This window comes from Manis javanica, chromosome 10, assembly GCF_040802235.1.
Source record: "Manis javanica isolate MJ-LG chromosome 10, MJ_LKY, whole genome shotgun sequence".
In the NCBI taxonomy this organism is placed as follows: Eukaryota; Metazoa; Chordata; class Mammalia; order Pholidota; family Manidae; genus Manis; species Manis javanica.
Window position 1 is genome coordinate 12,030,021 of NC_133165.1, and position 15,657 is coordinate 12,045,677.

At 35.2% G+C, this 15,657-nt stretch overlaps 1 protein-coding gene across 6 annotated transcripts in view; it reads left to right on the forward strand.

Annotated features, from left to right (window-relative positions):
* SLC6A15 (solute carrier family 6 member 15) overlaps nucleotides 1-15,277 on the forward strand; it is a 46,118-nt gene extending 30,841 nt beyond the window's left edge. For all 6 annotated transcript variants that reach the window (XM_017646593.3, XM_017646594.3, XM_017646591.3 and 3 more), the window contains exons 6-12: nucleotides 3,179-3,289; nucleotides 6,475-6,716; nucleotides 6,816-7,008; nucleotides 7,977-8,169; nucleotides 10,974-11,133; nucleotides 12,614-12,776; nucleotides 13,887-15,277. In XM_017646593.3, coding sequence (XP_017502082.3) covers nucleotides 3,179-3,289; nucleotides 6,475-6,716; nucleotides 6,816-7,008; nucleotides 7,977-8,169; nucleotides 10,974-11,133; nucleotides 12,614-12,776; nucleotides 13,887-14,270 — 1,446 coding nt within the window. In that variant the 3' untranslated portion in view covers nucleotides 14,271-15,277. The remainder of the gene's footprint in view (nucleotides 1-3,178; nucleotides 3,290-6,474; nucleotides 6,717-6,815; nucleotides 7,009-7,976; nucleotides 8,170-10,973; nucleotides 11,134-12,613; nucleotides 12,777-13,886) is intronic.
* Nucleotides 15,278-15,657: the final 380 nt, after the last annotated feature.

The window sequence follows — 15,657 nt, forward strand, 5'->3', positions numbered from 1 at the left end:
GAGTGATGGATTTCAGGGATGAAGGAGAGAGCTTGACAGGGACAATCTGGAGGCAAGATGATTAAGAAGCAGTGAAAGGTGACACGTCCTAGAGGATGGAAATGAAGGGATAGATGAGAGATTTTTGTGGTAAAATCCACTGGACTTGGTGATCAGTGGGCTATGGGACATGGGGGAGAGGAACATATCAGGGGATGTTAGCATTGTGTAGTCTGGGCAAACACAGGAAGAACAATTTTTTCCCTTAGTTTCTAATTTGAAATTATATTAAAAATATACTGAGGGCATGCCATATTTATCGGAAAAATCACTAGCAACCTATCCAGATTATTTCAGTGTGCGGTCTTCATTTTCACTTTTAAAACGAGTGGGATTAATTTAAATTACTTATAAGGCAGCAAATATCAGTCATGTTGAAAACAAAAAGATAAGCTATTATTGCACAAGATTTGTGAAGATAGGTTTAGGAATTTGTGAAGTAATAGCTTTAATTCAAGTGAGATCAAGGCCGCTTGAGTAGATACCTAGTAGACTGAGAGATTTTAAGAATGCTTAAAGTAGGCAGGAATAATGAAATGAAAGTACATCTGAAAACATTCTGATAAAAAAATCAAGGAATGTGGGTGAATTGATGTCATGAAAGAATTACACCATTCTGAAATGTTTGAAAAATTGTATTTCTTTAAAACTAATTAAATGACAATATAGTTATTTTTATTAAAATGTTCTTAACTGCTTTGACTTTATTCAGAATGTTAATTTTTTTTTCTTAGGGTGCTTAAATGTAATTAAGTAGATGGTGCAACAGAAATACAAATTACTGTGTTGACAAGTATGTTGTTTGTCTATAGTTATTATGGGAATCGGTATCTCTTACTGCCCTGAGCCATCTTCTGCTATGGCAGCTTTTCCTCCATTTTTTCTGGCGTCCCTCCAGTGCTCCCACCTATAGATCCATATCATATATGTACATGCCAGCAACTGTGTTAGGTGCTTGGCATAGGCCTATGCCCTCACAGCACTTATAATTCCTGTAAGGGACACTGAAAATTCACATGTAAGATAATTTCAATCATGCCAGCTGTTGTTAAAAAGACAAAACAAGGTCTTGGGCATAGGGGAGGACAGATGGGCGATACTGGATGGAAAAAGGCATAGCCGCCTTTGAGTGGTCCAGGGAGATTGAGAAGATGAAGAGACACAAACCACAGAGGCTCACACCACGTGCAGGGGTGGGAGGTGAGCGCCCCCATGTGAGGGGCGGCCTGCCTGTGGCCCTGAAGGGGAGGAGCTCAGTCTCCTGACGCACAGCCAGGGCCTGCAGGGCCAGAGCCCAGCTAGGGCAGGAGTGGTGGGGTGGGCAGGCGCTCGTGTAAGGTTTTGCTGGTGAGAGGGAGGAATTCGCATTTTATTCCATCTGTATTTAAAATCTCTGGAGTGTGTCAGGTACATAATGAGATAACTTGGAGTGGTAGCTTGGAATTAAAAGAATATTACAAATAGTGCCGGACTATTTCTGGCTGATTGATTTTAGCCACTAGGGAAATGGTGGGGCTGTTCACCGAGGTGGAGATGCATGCATGCGGCAGGGACAGCGCTGGGAAAAATTCAGAAGCCCCCTTCTGGACCTAAAAATTTGAGAGAGCTGTTAGTCTTCCACATGAGATGTCAATTTCTGGTTTGGACCATTGCTTTTTTACAGTATCTTTAATTTTAATGGTGAAAATTTCTGATTCAGAAAGTTAAACTTTACCTTTAATATTTGGATTCTGTATGAGACTTAGGAGGGATCACTCTCTACTTCAGAAGGTACACAGAATTATAATGGAACTTGGGTTAATGAAGAAAAAGGACCTTTTTTCTTTTTTCTTTTGCTACCTAAAACAATAATAAGTAAGGATTTGTTAGGGAGTTAGTGCCCATTCATTTCTCATAAATATTGCTTATTTTGTAAACTGTAAGAAATCAATGCTATGCAAGTTACATTATACCTATGGACTCTATTAGAGGAGATTAAATAAATTTCTTAATTTTCCTTATATCTCAAGTAGGAACTTAAATAAGTAACATTGAATCAAGACTAATAAAGTCATTCCAATATGACAGCTATCCAAGGTACTAATAAGTATTATTTTTTTAGCCCCTTTATTTCACCCATTCCCCAATCCCCTCCTCTCTGGCAACTACCAGTTTGTTCTCTGTATTTGAGTTTATTTCTGCTCCGTTTGTTCACTTTTTTTTTTTTATTCCACAAAGAAGTGAAATCATGGTATTGGTCTTATTTCTGACTTATTTCGCTTAACACAATACTCTCTAGGTCCATCCATGTTGTTGTTAGTGGCAAGATCTCATTCTTTTTTATGACTGAGCCATATTCCATTGTATGTACATACCACTTCTTTATCCATTCACCTATCAATGGACACTTAAGTTGTGTCCATATTTGGCTACTGTAGGAAGTGCTGCAATAAATGGGTGTAGATACCTTTATGAATTCATGTTTTCATTTTCTTTAAATAACAGAAAGTGGAATTACTGGGTTGTATGGCATTTCTACTTTTAATTTTTTGAGGAGTCACCGTACTGTTTTCCAAGTAGCTGCACCAATTTATATTCCCAACAGTGTAGAAGGGTTTCTTTTACTCCACATCCTCACCAACACTTGTTATTTATTGTCTTCTGGATAGTGGCCATTCTAACTGGTGTGAGGTGATACCTCACTGTGGTTTTTATTTGCATTTCCCTGATGATTAGTGATGTGGAGCATCTTTTCATGTGTCTGTTGGCCATCTGCATGTCCTCTTTGGAAAAATGTCTGTTCGGGTTCTCTGCCCGTTTTTTATCAGTTTTTTTTTGGTGTTGAATTGTATGAGTTCTTTATATATTTTGGATACTAACCTCTCATTGGATATATCATTTGCAAGTATATCTTCTCTCCTCGAATAGGTTGCCTTTTCATTTTTGTATTGGTTTCTTTTACTGTGAAGAAGCTTTTTAGTTTGATGTTGTCCCACTTGTTTACTTTTGCTCTTGTTTTCTTTGCCTGGGAGACATACCCAGAAAAGCATTATTAGTATGATTAATCTTAATTATAAATATGGGGACTGCCGAAGTATAGAACAGAACACATAACTATATAAAGAATATATTTGTTATGTTTATTTTTCTTTCTTTGCAGATAATGTATTTTAGTTCTCTGTTCCCATATGTGGTACTTATATGCTTCCTAATTAGAGCACTCCTTTTAAATGGTTCAATTGATGGTATCCGCCACATGTTCACCCCTAAGGTATGTACTGTATTTCTATTTAAGACTTTAAATAATGAAAGCATCATGTTTATTGTTAAAATGTTCCCACAGTTAGATTGAAGGGATAGTTGTTCTATCATATGTACAGTAGACTTTTAAATTACAGCTGTTACGTTAACCAGCCTAGAAAAATAGCTTTCATGTATCGTAATTATATCCATCTATCTCCAATTTTAAATCACGTGTTTTAGTTCTAGGGCAATACTATCATTATTTAAACTAACGTAAGTTGGTCATGTGAATCGTAGTACAACATGTAGAATACAGCCAGTGGTTCTGCAACATCTCATATTGACAGGTAATAACTGCACTAGTGGGGGTGAGGGTTTAATAATATGGGTAGCTGTCAATATAATATTATATCAACTATATAATATATAGTATATGTGAGCTATAGATGTTGGGAGGATGTGGAATAATTAGAATTATAAATAAATAAACAAATAAATAAACCTCAAAGATTCCTCTTATAGTAATTAACTTCCACTCTTGTGTCACACATCCCTGTGAAAGAACCGATAATAGAATCTTACCATAAAAAATAATGTACATATTAATTTGCTTAGTGTCTCAGGAGGTTGACAGATCATCTGAAAGTCCATAGACTCAGTTTAAGAATTCTAATGGTTTCTAAATCCTCTCTCAGAGAAAGCCATTGTTTTCTTGTTTCCTTTTGTTTTGAGGCTTAGTATCTCATAGAAAAATATTTCTAGTAGTGAATTTGGAAAGTTCTGTAACTTTTTGCAAATGCATATACATTTTAGGAAAATTATCATTAGGTTTCATAAAAGAATCAGGAACTGTTGCTCTGTCACTCCACTTAGAGCAGAATTAAACTGTGGGTACTCTGAACCTGATTAATCACCCTTGTGGACTTGTTATTACTGATTTAACAGAAAACAAAAACAGGTTTTGAGGTGTACAAACATTGTGGTTCTTCACTGAAATGAAGTTACACCTTACTATTTATTTGCTAACACTTTCTTAAGCAGACAGTGAAATATAAAGACCCAATTTCAAAATTAACTCAGAAACTGGAAGATATCTAAAGGAGGAATGTGCAGCCAGCACTAAGATTTGGGCAGAAGGTATTAGCTTTACTGGAATTCTTTGTCACCCCTGGCAGCTCCCTTAATGCTCTATCAAAGAGGCTGTGTTCTTTGGGGATCTAGTTTTAACTTGGCATTCACCCTTGGCAAAATGCTGACATTGGTATCTGATTTTCCTGAATACTTTAGAAGTCCTATTTGACATTTAGAGTTGTTGGGACTCAGTGAATAACTAGTTAAGATTTATAAATTTCGGCTGTATTATAATTTAAATCAGCTTCAAATGTGCCATACACAGTCACCAAAATATTTATAGTTGTAATATTAAACAGAAGTTTTCCAAGTGTAAAACATCTACCTTTTTGTATGAATTTTTGGAATATCACCTTTTCTAAGTTGGCAATTGCTTGTGATGCAATTATAGATATTTGATTTAAATAGACATTTTTAGAACTTAAATACTTTGATATGACTATTTTACATGCATTCTGTATTTAAAACTGCATCATTGTTAACATTTTAAACCAGGACAGGGATCGCTATGAAAATACCGTTCTTCAGCTCCCCTTTGACTGTTGATAAGATTCTGTATCGGGCCACTGCAGGATGTGATAGTTGATATAATAACTATAAGAAGTTGTCAATTACTTTTTAATTTACATTATTTATGTAAAGGAAAAGGTACCTAAGCACATGAAATACTCCCAAAGTTGAATGGAGATTTAGTTCCTGAGCTGGAAGTAAACTGAATAATCTCTAGTAAATAGGTCTTGTCTGCCATCTAGTGGGAAAACTAGAGATGGACAGTTGAGTGTATGTTGAGTAGATAATACTAACCACAGAATGGTAATGCAGCAGTAGACCAATAAATGATACGGATATGCATACCTTAGTTAATTGTAAATAAGTGGTGTATAAAATCATGATTATTGTTCGTGGGAATAGTGCATACATTTAGATAATAACCATTAAACTGAACTGAACAATAAATACTAATATTTGAGAGAATATGTATTTTGGAATCTACTTGTGTTCATATTTCAGCTCTTAACCAGAACTGCTGTGTTATCTTAGGCAGGTTACTTAACCTCTCTGAGGTTATTAATAAAGAGGTTATGCATGATTAATTAGAGATGCTGTTCATGATTATAATAATCATCTTAGGTTATGTAACCTCTGATAAAGTATAATAGCAACAATTTCATGGTTTGCTGTGAAGATTAAGTGAGATAATCCATTTAAAGTGCTTATTAGTGTGCTGATATAGTCCCTATATGTTTGTCCATACATGGTTGCAACTACTGGCCACTTTGAGTGTGGTAGCAATGTGTTAAGTAGTAAATGTCTTGTTACTCCTATCCAGTTGAAGGTGAAACTCAGGGCAGGCCAAACTTAACTGTTTATTGAAGTCTATGTCAGCTCATATTAATTGTTCCATTTGAAAGGTTTTATTGTATACAGCGATAATCTAAGAAGTAAAGCAGAGCCACTTGAAATACATGTTCAGCACAGTTTGAAAACTTTAGAACTTTGGATCTGAAAGGTTCTTAGAGATGATATAGTTCAAAGAAAAGATTTTCGGGAAACTATTGAATGAAGAGTAATACATATCTAGGTACGCAAAGTACAAATAGTTCAACTCTACCAAGATTGTAAAGCTATTATCTGCTTTGACTGTTAGATTTCCACCCGAAAACACAAAACTTATGGTATTAGTTAGGTAATTATATAACTTTTATTGATAATGGTTTTTATTTTTTTGCTTCGGAAAGAAAACAAAGACCAAAATCGGAAGTAATGAAAGATTAAATTCTCTTTCAAATAGTCCTTTGATGATTTGTTTGAAAGACAATTTAAAAATTCCCATGTAATTAGAAAATCTCCATGTAAATAAAATCTCCACATCTAAAGGCTTGATAGTCTGTAGTATTTCTTCGTCATATTCCTTAACGAAAACATTGTTATTTTTACTTAAAAACAGATCATCACCCTGACTTAAATATCTCTGGTGTATAAATATCATTGTAATACATTTAAGCAATAGAACTCATTCCATGTAGATTATTCTGAAATAGTGTTTCACAGCTAACTTCTGTTACGTTTCATTTTAAACAGCTTGAAATAATGCTGGAGCCCAAGGTCTGGAGAGAAGCTGCCACTCAGGTGTTCTTTGCCTTAGGGCTGGGGTTCGGTGGCGTCATTGCCTTTTCCAGCTACAACAAGAGAGACAACAACTGCCACTTTGATGCTGTCCTGGTGTCCTTCATCAATTTTTTTACTTCTGTCCTCGCAACACTGGTGGTGTTTGCGGTTCTGGGCTTCAAAGCAAACGTCATCAATGAGAAATGCATTGCAGAGTACGGATTTGGATTCTTTTACCTTTTGATAGCATAATTATATAACAAATGTCCCACCAAACACATGCGTATCTCTTAATATGTTGTTCTGTTTTTCAGGAATTCGAAAATGATCGTAACGTTTTTGAAGACAGGAAACATTAGTCAGGATATTATTCCCCATCACATCAACTTGTCAGCTGTTACCACGGAAGATTATCATTTAATTTATGACATCATTCAAAAAGTGAAAGAAGAAGAATTTCCTGCTCTTCATCTTAATTCCTGTCAAATTGAAGATGAGCTAAATAAAGTTAGTAGGCTATGTTTAAGCAATAAAATAATTATCATTCAGTTAAAATCTATTTTTTTTATTCTTACGTTATCTAGAAGACTCCTTTCAGGAAAATGACCTTTAAAATGCCTGTGGAAGAGTGTGCTGTTTCAAAATTCCCATTCTTTTTCAGAGAACATATTTTCTTCAATTGTAAAGGATTGCTTTAACTTTAAAAATTACACTGGTTTAGCTACAATAATTTGAAATATGAATATACGTCAAGAGATTTTCATCATAGAAAATGAAATTAGTCTGATAGCTTTCCTGTGTTCTATTCTATACAAAATTTGGTTATGATTATCATTTACGTATTATATGACTGTTCTGACACATGAATATATGGCCATTGTAATAATTTTGCTCCACAAATCACGATTAAGTCTTTTTTCTTAGCCACTATCATTTATTTTAATAAACTAGATAAGTGAACATTAATAAATATCCTTGTATTGGTTGTCAGCCTCTTCCTGCATTGACAAAAAAGGAAAACACAACGGAAAAATCTGCCATTAATCACTTGCTTTAAGATAACTAGCTATGCTTGTGACTAAACATAATCATAAGCAGGAAATTATGGATGAAGCCATCATTAATATAAAGATCTAAAGTACTGTAAGGAAGGATTTAATTACCAACTTAACCTGTAAAAGTTTCTTTTTTGTTTTGTTTTTGTTTTTCTTTAAATTCTGGTCTACTGGTTGTCTTAATGGAGTAACACAATCAACTGGAAGTTTGTTTAGAAGCACAGTTTCTTAGGCGACATGAGACTAGCATGTTGATTTCCAGTAACCCCCAGGTATTATTCCAGTTTGAGTCCCTCCTCTTTGAAACTGATGTGTGCAGACATCATCTAATACTGCTCTGCATTAATGTTATTGTTATAACAATGATGTTAATATTGCTATTACATAATGCAATTCTATGCTATCTTGCATATTTTACAGGCTGTTCAGGGGACTGGCTTAGCTTTTATTGCTTTTACAGAAGCAATGACACATTTCCCTGCGTCTCCCTTCTGGTCCGTGATGTTCTTCCTCATGCTGGTAAACCTAGGGCTTGGTAGCATGTTTGGGACCATTGAAGGGATCATTACACCTATTGTGGACACTTTCAAAGTGAGGAAAGAAATTCTTACTGGTGAGTTTTTATGTATTTGACCTCCTTTTGTCAAGCTGATACAGGGCATTTTACTCTTGGTAAGATATCAGGGATGGAAATAGGACAGGCTATTTACTAGCATATATTATGATTTATTCATATGTGTTACTAATTAAATATGACTTATTTTATATTTATTCATGTAATGTACAAATGATCGACTTAATACAGATTATATTCATTATTTAGTAGTAGTTATTTACTATATTGCTCTTTATTAATAGCACTGTCATTATCATGAATTACTGGCACTAGAACAAAGTCATAGACTGCTCATGTATAATTTTGTATACAAATCAAATAATTATAAAGAAGTAGTTCAGATCCAATACGCCTTTTCCAAAAAGTGTATAGCTGATGCTAATAAACCTAAAATTCAGTTCTCATATAAAATAGTAACTAGCCTACTAGTAGTTAATATCTCTAGGTAGGAAAGAAAGTAAAACAATATCAATATTGATGGTTATTAGTAAATCCAATCTGCAAACAAATATTGGAGTGACAGTTTTGTACTGCATCATCCTTGCAGTATTTGAAAGATAGGAAGGATGTAAGAGAAATTGTTAACAGAGAGAGAGAGAGAGATACAGGAGAACCTCATCTGCAAAAATAATGAAAATCAAGTTGGGTAGGTAAGACTTGTACCCTTTAATATATTGATAGCATAATAGAGACTTTACATCTTATAAGAATTAAGAAGAAGCAAAGCTCAGCTAAATACATGAAGTTATTGCCAGCAAAAGAGATGGAAGTTGAATTGAAAAGAGGAGTGCTCCGCAGGGTCAGAGGTGAAGGGGACGGCAAGGACACCAGCCAAAGCAGAGGAAGAAAGAGGGTTTGTTAAGCGATACACAAATAAATTGGAAAAAAATAATATGCAGATGATCTTGAATGTTGGGTTGTTGTGCCCAGCTCCCAAAGCTCTGTTTTTAGCTCTGATTTAGTAATGCTTTATGTGTAAATAACTCTCCAACACACCTTTATCACTTACTGCTCCACTGAGAGTGTGTGTGGGTGTGTATGTGTGTGTGAACTAATTTAGCAGTTTGTTAAATGTTTACATCTAAGTATCTTCAACTCAGCTAAACATAAATATTTATTTCTCCCAAAAGGCAGTCTCTACTTCTGAAGTGGCTATCTCACTTAAGGCTATCAATATCCTGCCTGACACATGCAGGCTAAATAAGTTATTTTTGCTGCTTTTCTCACCTTTGTCCCATATTCCAAACCCTCCTTTGGTGAGAGGGCTTGCAAAATTAAGGGAAAAGCAACACTGCAGCGGGAAAAACAAACAAGGTAGCATTTGCTGACTCCCACCGAAGTCCTGTTTGGCCAGAGCAAAGGAGAATGTTCTGTCTTTCCTCCCTATCTGTCTTTGGCATCGTACCTGTATCTCAAGTCATATTTTACCGAGATGAACTGTTCCCGCATCACCTTTGTCAGATGTGTTTTTGTCCTCTCTCTCATTACAGTAGGACTTCACTAAGTGAATCACTCGGTATCTTTTCCTCTCACATCTCCAGCAAAACTCCTACTGTCTGTATCACCTACAATAGGCTTTCTTCATGTCTGCTTTGTGCTCTGGTGTAATTAGGAAAGAGTGAAGGTGATACAGCTGTGGTTCCGATCTAAGCTCTGCTACTTCCGTCCTGAGACTTGGAGGACAATACACAGTGACAAGCATTTAAGAACTTCAATATACGATAGTCCCCAAGTAAATGTTACTTTGACTTTTCTACATTGTATGTTTATATATGATATTCATTGATATATGATGCAACTGATACCGCTGTTATAGTGCTTAAAAGATAGACCTGACGACTTAACTCACACTTCCTGAGATTGTTAGGGAACCCCATCTGATTGAGCCCAGGGATGTCTGTTTTCTCCCCTCCTGAACTGCCATTACTTGCTCTGCTCCTTTCACCCTTACTCACATCTGCTAAAAGGTAATTGAGAAATAGAATGCAGATATGTGATATTTTCCAGGGCTTCTCTACTAATGCATGAGAAAATAAACAGTAAGTTTTTATTTTGGTGGTAGCTGGCCAGGAGTTTTGGCATCTTTCTTAGATTCTGCTGTGAAAACTTCTTTTAGATGACTTAGTTACTTGAATAATCGGACTGCCCAACAGTTATAAATTGTATTCCCAACGAATCTGTTCCAGCGATATGAAGATACGGGTTTGGGTTGGTGCTAAGACAAGGTCTGGTCAGAGTTTTTCAGTTATACTTAAAAAAATATATATTTCAATCAAATATATAAATATATATGTGACTACAGTTTCACAAGGCATATTAGTCTCCTTATTAATTTAAAAATTCAACATAGCTTCCAAAACTATAAAACATTATTAGAAGTAGAAACTACCTATGAAAATTTGCTGCCTGAAAAGGTCACTTTGTTATTAATAAAGAGAAGAAGGGTATGGAGATACATGCTTTTAAAAGTTTTTGAGTTTTAACTCTTTCGTTATTTGTGCTTGATAAATAAATTCCCACAGACTCAGGGAGATGAACTGAGTTACCATCAATTCATATTACAGTGAACCACAATTTATGTTACAGTGAATTCATACTAAATTTGGGGCTAACCCAGGTAACTAACTCCCAGTATGTTAGGTTATATTCCACAGTATTAGGAAAGGTATTGCCTACTCATGTCACTGACAAGTTATAGGAGTGAAAATAAAGTTTTTCTTTGAATATAATAATTCATAATGAAGTCTAAAAGACTTGACACTAAGTAAGGGCTTAATTTTTCATTTATTCCTTCTGTCCAGTGATCTGTTGTCTTCTAGCATTTTGTATCGGCCTGATTTTTGTGCAACGCTCTGGAAATTACTTTGTTACCATGTTTGATGACTATTCGGCTACACTGCCTCTGCTGATTGTAGTCATTTTGGAGAATATTGCTGTATCCTTTGTTTATGGCATAGATAAGTAAGTATCTTTGCTTTTATGCATTCATTTTTCATCTCTATTTTGGAAAGACCATTATTAATATCTGTTTCATTTGGAAGAGAAGGGAAGTAACTAGGGGGAGAAATTCTTTGCCACATTAGCAAATCTTTTTGCAGGCTTTTCTTCATTCAGTGAATTTAATGAAGTGTATTCCCCTATTGGCTGATTAGATAGAGTCATGTGCATGGTAATAGCCCCGGATTCTGGAGTTTTTATTTAATTCTGGTGACTAAGTAGTAGCTTCCAAGATCTAGTGAGTACTGACTATGTTCCAAGAGTCATGTTGTTTTGAGTTATTACTTTACCTACATTTCACAGATGAGAAAACTCAGGCTTTGGGAGACATCACCTGACTTGTTATCACCTATCTGGATAGAGGCAGACCTGGGATTTCATAGCTATTTCTGCTTAACTTTAAACTTATGCTCCTAATTATTTTTGCCAACCTGTTTTTATGAGAGGAATTGTACTTTATCAATAAGACCATAATTTGGACTTCCATTTTGACAGTTTGTCATTTATAATAGCCATAGTAGAAAATACCTTTTTAGTGGTTAGTGTTCTTGAATCATAATACTCATAAGAACAGAAGTAATAATACTAGTAATTAAGAATAAATACATCTATTAAATTCCTGCTGTATGTTGAGGTGGTATGTTCTATTTACGTATTCTGTGAGCCTAAGAATAACTCTCCAAGATAGGTATTATCTTCTTTGAAAATGCCGAAAGTGAAACTCAATGACCTGACTTAAAAAAAAAGTACACATGCACACACACACACACACACACACACACATATCTAATCATTACTAGGTAGAAGTACTAATTTATGGGAAATAAAAGGATCAGACGCACTTGTGAAGCAACACTGTGGGGAATGCAGTCAGCAAAATGCAGACCATGGGAAACTGTAGGACAGAGCCCGCAGGTGATTCCACAGAAGATTGGACGAAGCAGCAAAGAGACATAGGAGGAACCTAAAGATGAAAAATGGACTTGAGAAATACATCAATCAATTGCTGTATGTGGACCTTCTTTCAACTCAAACAGATTATAAAAAGAAGTGAGGGTTCAGATTATATAAACACTGATTGGTTATTAGATATTAATTATTGTGAATAAAAAAGAAGGAACTTTTCATGTATATATTATGCATTGTAAATGCATACCACTGTAAGTATTATGTACATAGAGCAGAAAGTCATCAGTAGGAGATTTTTTCAGTAATGGGCTTAAGAATCCTTTTACTAAATGAAAATTATAATATTCTCCTGGTTCTATTTTACTTTATAAATGTTCTTAATGTAGAAGTCATCTTCCAGTATGACTTTGATTCAGTATAAAATGTCATAGGGTATCATGGCTGAACCCCTGTCCAACTGTTGATATATAATGTACATTTTTAAGGTACAGCAATATTAACTCAAAGAATAATTGAATACTTTCTTTTTATTTAGGTTTATGGAAGACCTAAAAGATATGCTGGGCTTTGCTCCCAACAGATATTATTACTGCATGTGGAAATATGTTTCTCCTCTAATGCTATTATCACTGCTAATAGCTAGTGTTGTGAATATGGGATTAAGTCCTCCTGGCTATAATGCATGGATTGAAGATAAGGTAAATTACAAAATAAGGAAATGAGATCAAAGTATACATAAAATGACATTTTAGAGGTTTTTGTCTTTTGTTTGTTCACACTATATTTTGCTGTGTAGTGAATAGTGTTGCTTTTAAGCAAGGATCTTGAGATTTATGGGGTTTTTTTGGCCCCAACATGTATGATTATTTTTTTATACATTGTGGATTTTTTTAAGACATGAGAAACACTGACTTGGTCATTATTAAAGTAGCTTTATTCATGTCACCATAGATGATTTATTGGGACTTTGACTCTAGAAAACACATTGCTTCAGCCACCAGAAATACTTTTCCTATATAAATTTATTAAATCAGATCCCAGATACTATATAACAATGAAACTATGCATTAGCCATGTAGACATGATTTAACTAAATGTTGAAGTAAAGCTTTGTCATAACTGTTTCATATTAGCAAGGACTATTTCAATTTCTGTTCTCAAGATGCATTAGCCACATACTAATGCAATTATAAGATATATATTAGCTGTTATAAAATCAGAATGCTTATTTTTCAGAGCTACTTCTGGCCTTTATTCTATGGCCAAAAATTCTATATAATAACAACAAAATTCATGACTGGGGCATACACAAGTCTGTTTTCCCTTACCAAAACCCTGGGGGCTAGATTTGCTTCAAAATTTAGGTTTTCAGATTTTAGGAAGATAATATGGCACAAGTAACATGTTATCTATTGCTTAATAACAAAACTACCTCTAAACTTAATGACTAAAACCAACAGTGATTTATTTCTTTGGATTCTGTAGGTAAGCTGGTTGATTATTCTCTCAGCCTTGCCTGAGCTAACTCATGCAGCTGATTAAACTTGGAGAGCTGGGCTCGCTGTGATCTTTCACTCTTGGCTTCTTCCAAGCATTGTGGACTTGGGACAGCATTCTAAGAAACAGAAGCAGAAACTGCCAGGCCTAGCCTTGGAAATTGTTTAATATGTCACTGCCATGGCCTGCTATTGGCCAAGGCAAGTCATAAAGCTGGCCCATTTTCTGTGCTTACAAACCTGACACAAATATAACATTTTTCATATACTTGCAGAGAAAGATCCTTAATCACTGTTTTTGGGCTTTCACAGGCATCTGAGGAATTTCTGAGCTACCCAGCGTGGGGGATGGTGGTCTGCGTCTCCCTGATGGTCCTAGCCGTCCTGCCCGTCCCTGTGGTCTTCCTCATCCGTCGCTGCAACCTCATAGACGACAGTTCTCGTAACTTGGCATCTGTGACTTACAAGAGAGGCAGGGTCCTAAAGGAGCCTGTAAACTTAGAGGGAGATGATGCAAGCCTCATTCATGGAAAGATATCAAGCGAGATGTCATCTCCAAATTTTGGGAAAAATATCTATCGAAAGCAGAGTGGATCATCACCAACTCTGGATACGGCTCCCAATGGACGATACGGAATAGGGTACTTGATGGCAGATATGCCAGACATGCCAGATATGCCAGAATCTGACTTGTAGCTGGGGAAAAAAAAAAAAAATCAGTGGGTTTTATCTGGGTTCATTTTATCAATGAACATGGGCTCTTCTAAGAGAAGCATTAGGCCTCACTTACCAGAGGGCGATCTCAGGTGTTCCGTGGCTGTGATGTCAAATCCTAACAGTGTATGTAAATTCAACTAGAGCATTCCTTTGGATTCTTTGGTTTACATTTGCACAGAAGGAGTTTCAGACAAGGCTTACAATGACTGAGGTCCACATTTGCTGGAATTTTTAAAAATACTTTTGGTGTTTTTTCAAGTATTTTTATCTCTGGAAAAAAAAAACAGGTGTTACCTCAGTTTCTAATAATTTCGGTTGTAATAGTATTGGCAATTCAAAAATGGTATACTTCAAAATTTCTAAGTTGGCCTTCAAGGTAACTCCCAGTATTACAATGAACGGTTCTGTAAGTTGGTGCCTCTTAGCACATTTCCATGAATATATTATGTAGATAGGCTGTACTTATTTTGGTAGCAATTATTCTTCTTAGGCAATTATTGAAGAAAACGGCAAAATATTTTCTTATGTCATAGCTGTATAGAGCAATAGTATCAAAGAATAATAAGGCACTGATGCTGGGATGACAGTTTAAACTCAGATGTGATTGGGGATCATGTGCTTGATGGCTGTATATTTTTTGTAAAATATATGTGTGAAAATGATCTAAGGATGAACTGCTCAGCACTCTCAAGAATTATGCAGGTTCTGCATTTTTCTATGCCGTGTGCCTAAAAACCTACTTGATATTTATTGTGGTTTCAAGATTACTAATAGTATATTTATATAATATACTGGCAATGTATATAAATGTATATTATTAGTACTCTGAGTACTGATTTGAAAACCTGAAGCAAGATGGCCTTTTATTTCATACCTTTCTGTTTTGCTTCTGTTTTATGCAAATATAAATCCTTTTTTAAGTGATTGTTAAAATTGTATGGCATTACATTTTAAGCTACAAATAAACAAGGTAAAAAAAAATGGTTGTTTTCCACATTGATTTTTTTCCTTGTATCTCCTGAAGTGAATTATCTTGCATTTCCATCAGCACTTAAGCATTTAATGAAAATCATCACATTCCAAGTGGGATTAATAGAGTTACCACCACTTAAGAGACAAGGGAAAAAGAGTACTATTGTTAGTGGTGTTCTAAGGTAGCCTAATCATTCTTGAAAAAATAGTCTCCTCGGAAACTATGTGAACAGATGACTTCTTTGCTGATCAGTATTTTCTCTGAAGCATACAAATAAATTATTTTTTGGTGTGTGTGAAGATGTTATGTATATGAAATTGGGTGAAACAGAACTCCATTGGGTGCCATCTAGTTAAAAGGCCTTTATTTCTAACTGTCCTACCACTATATCAG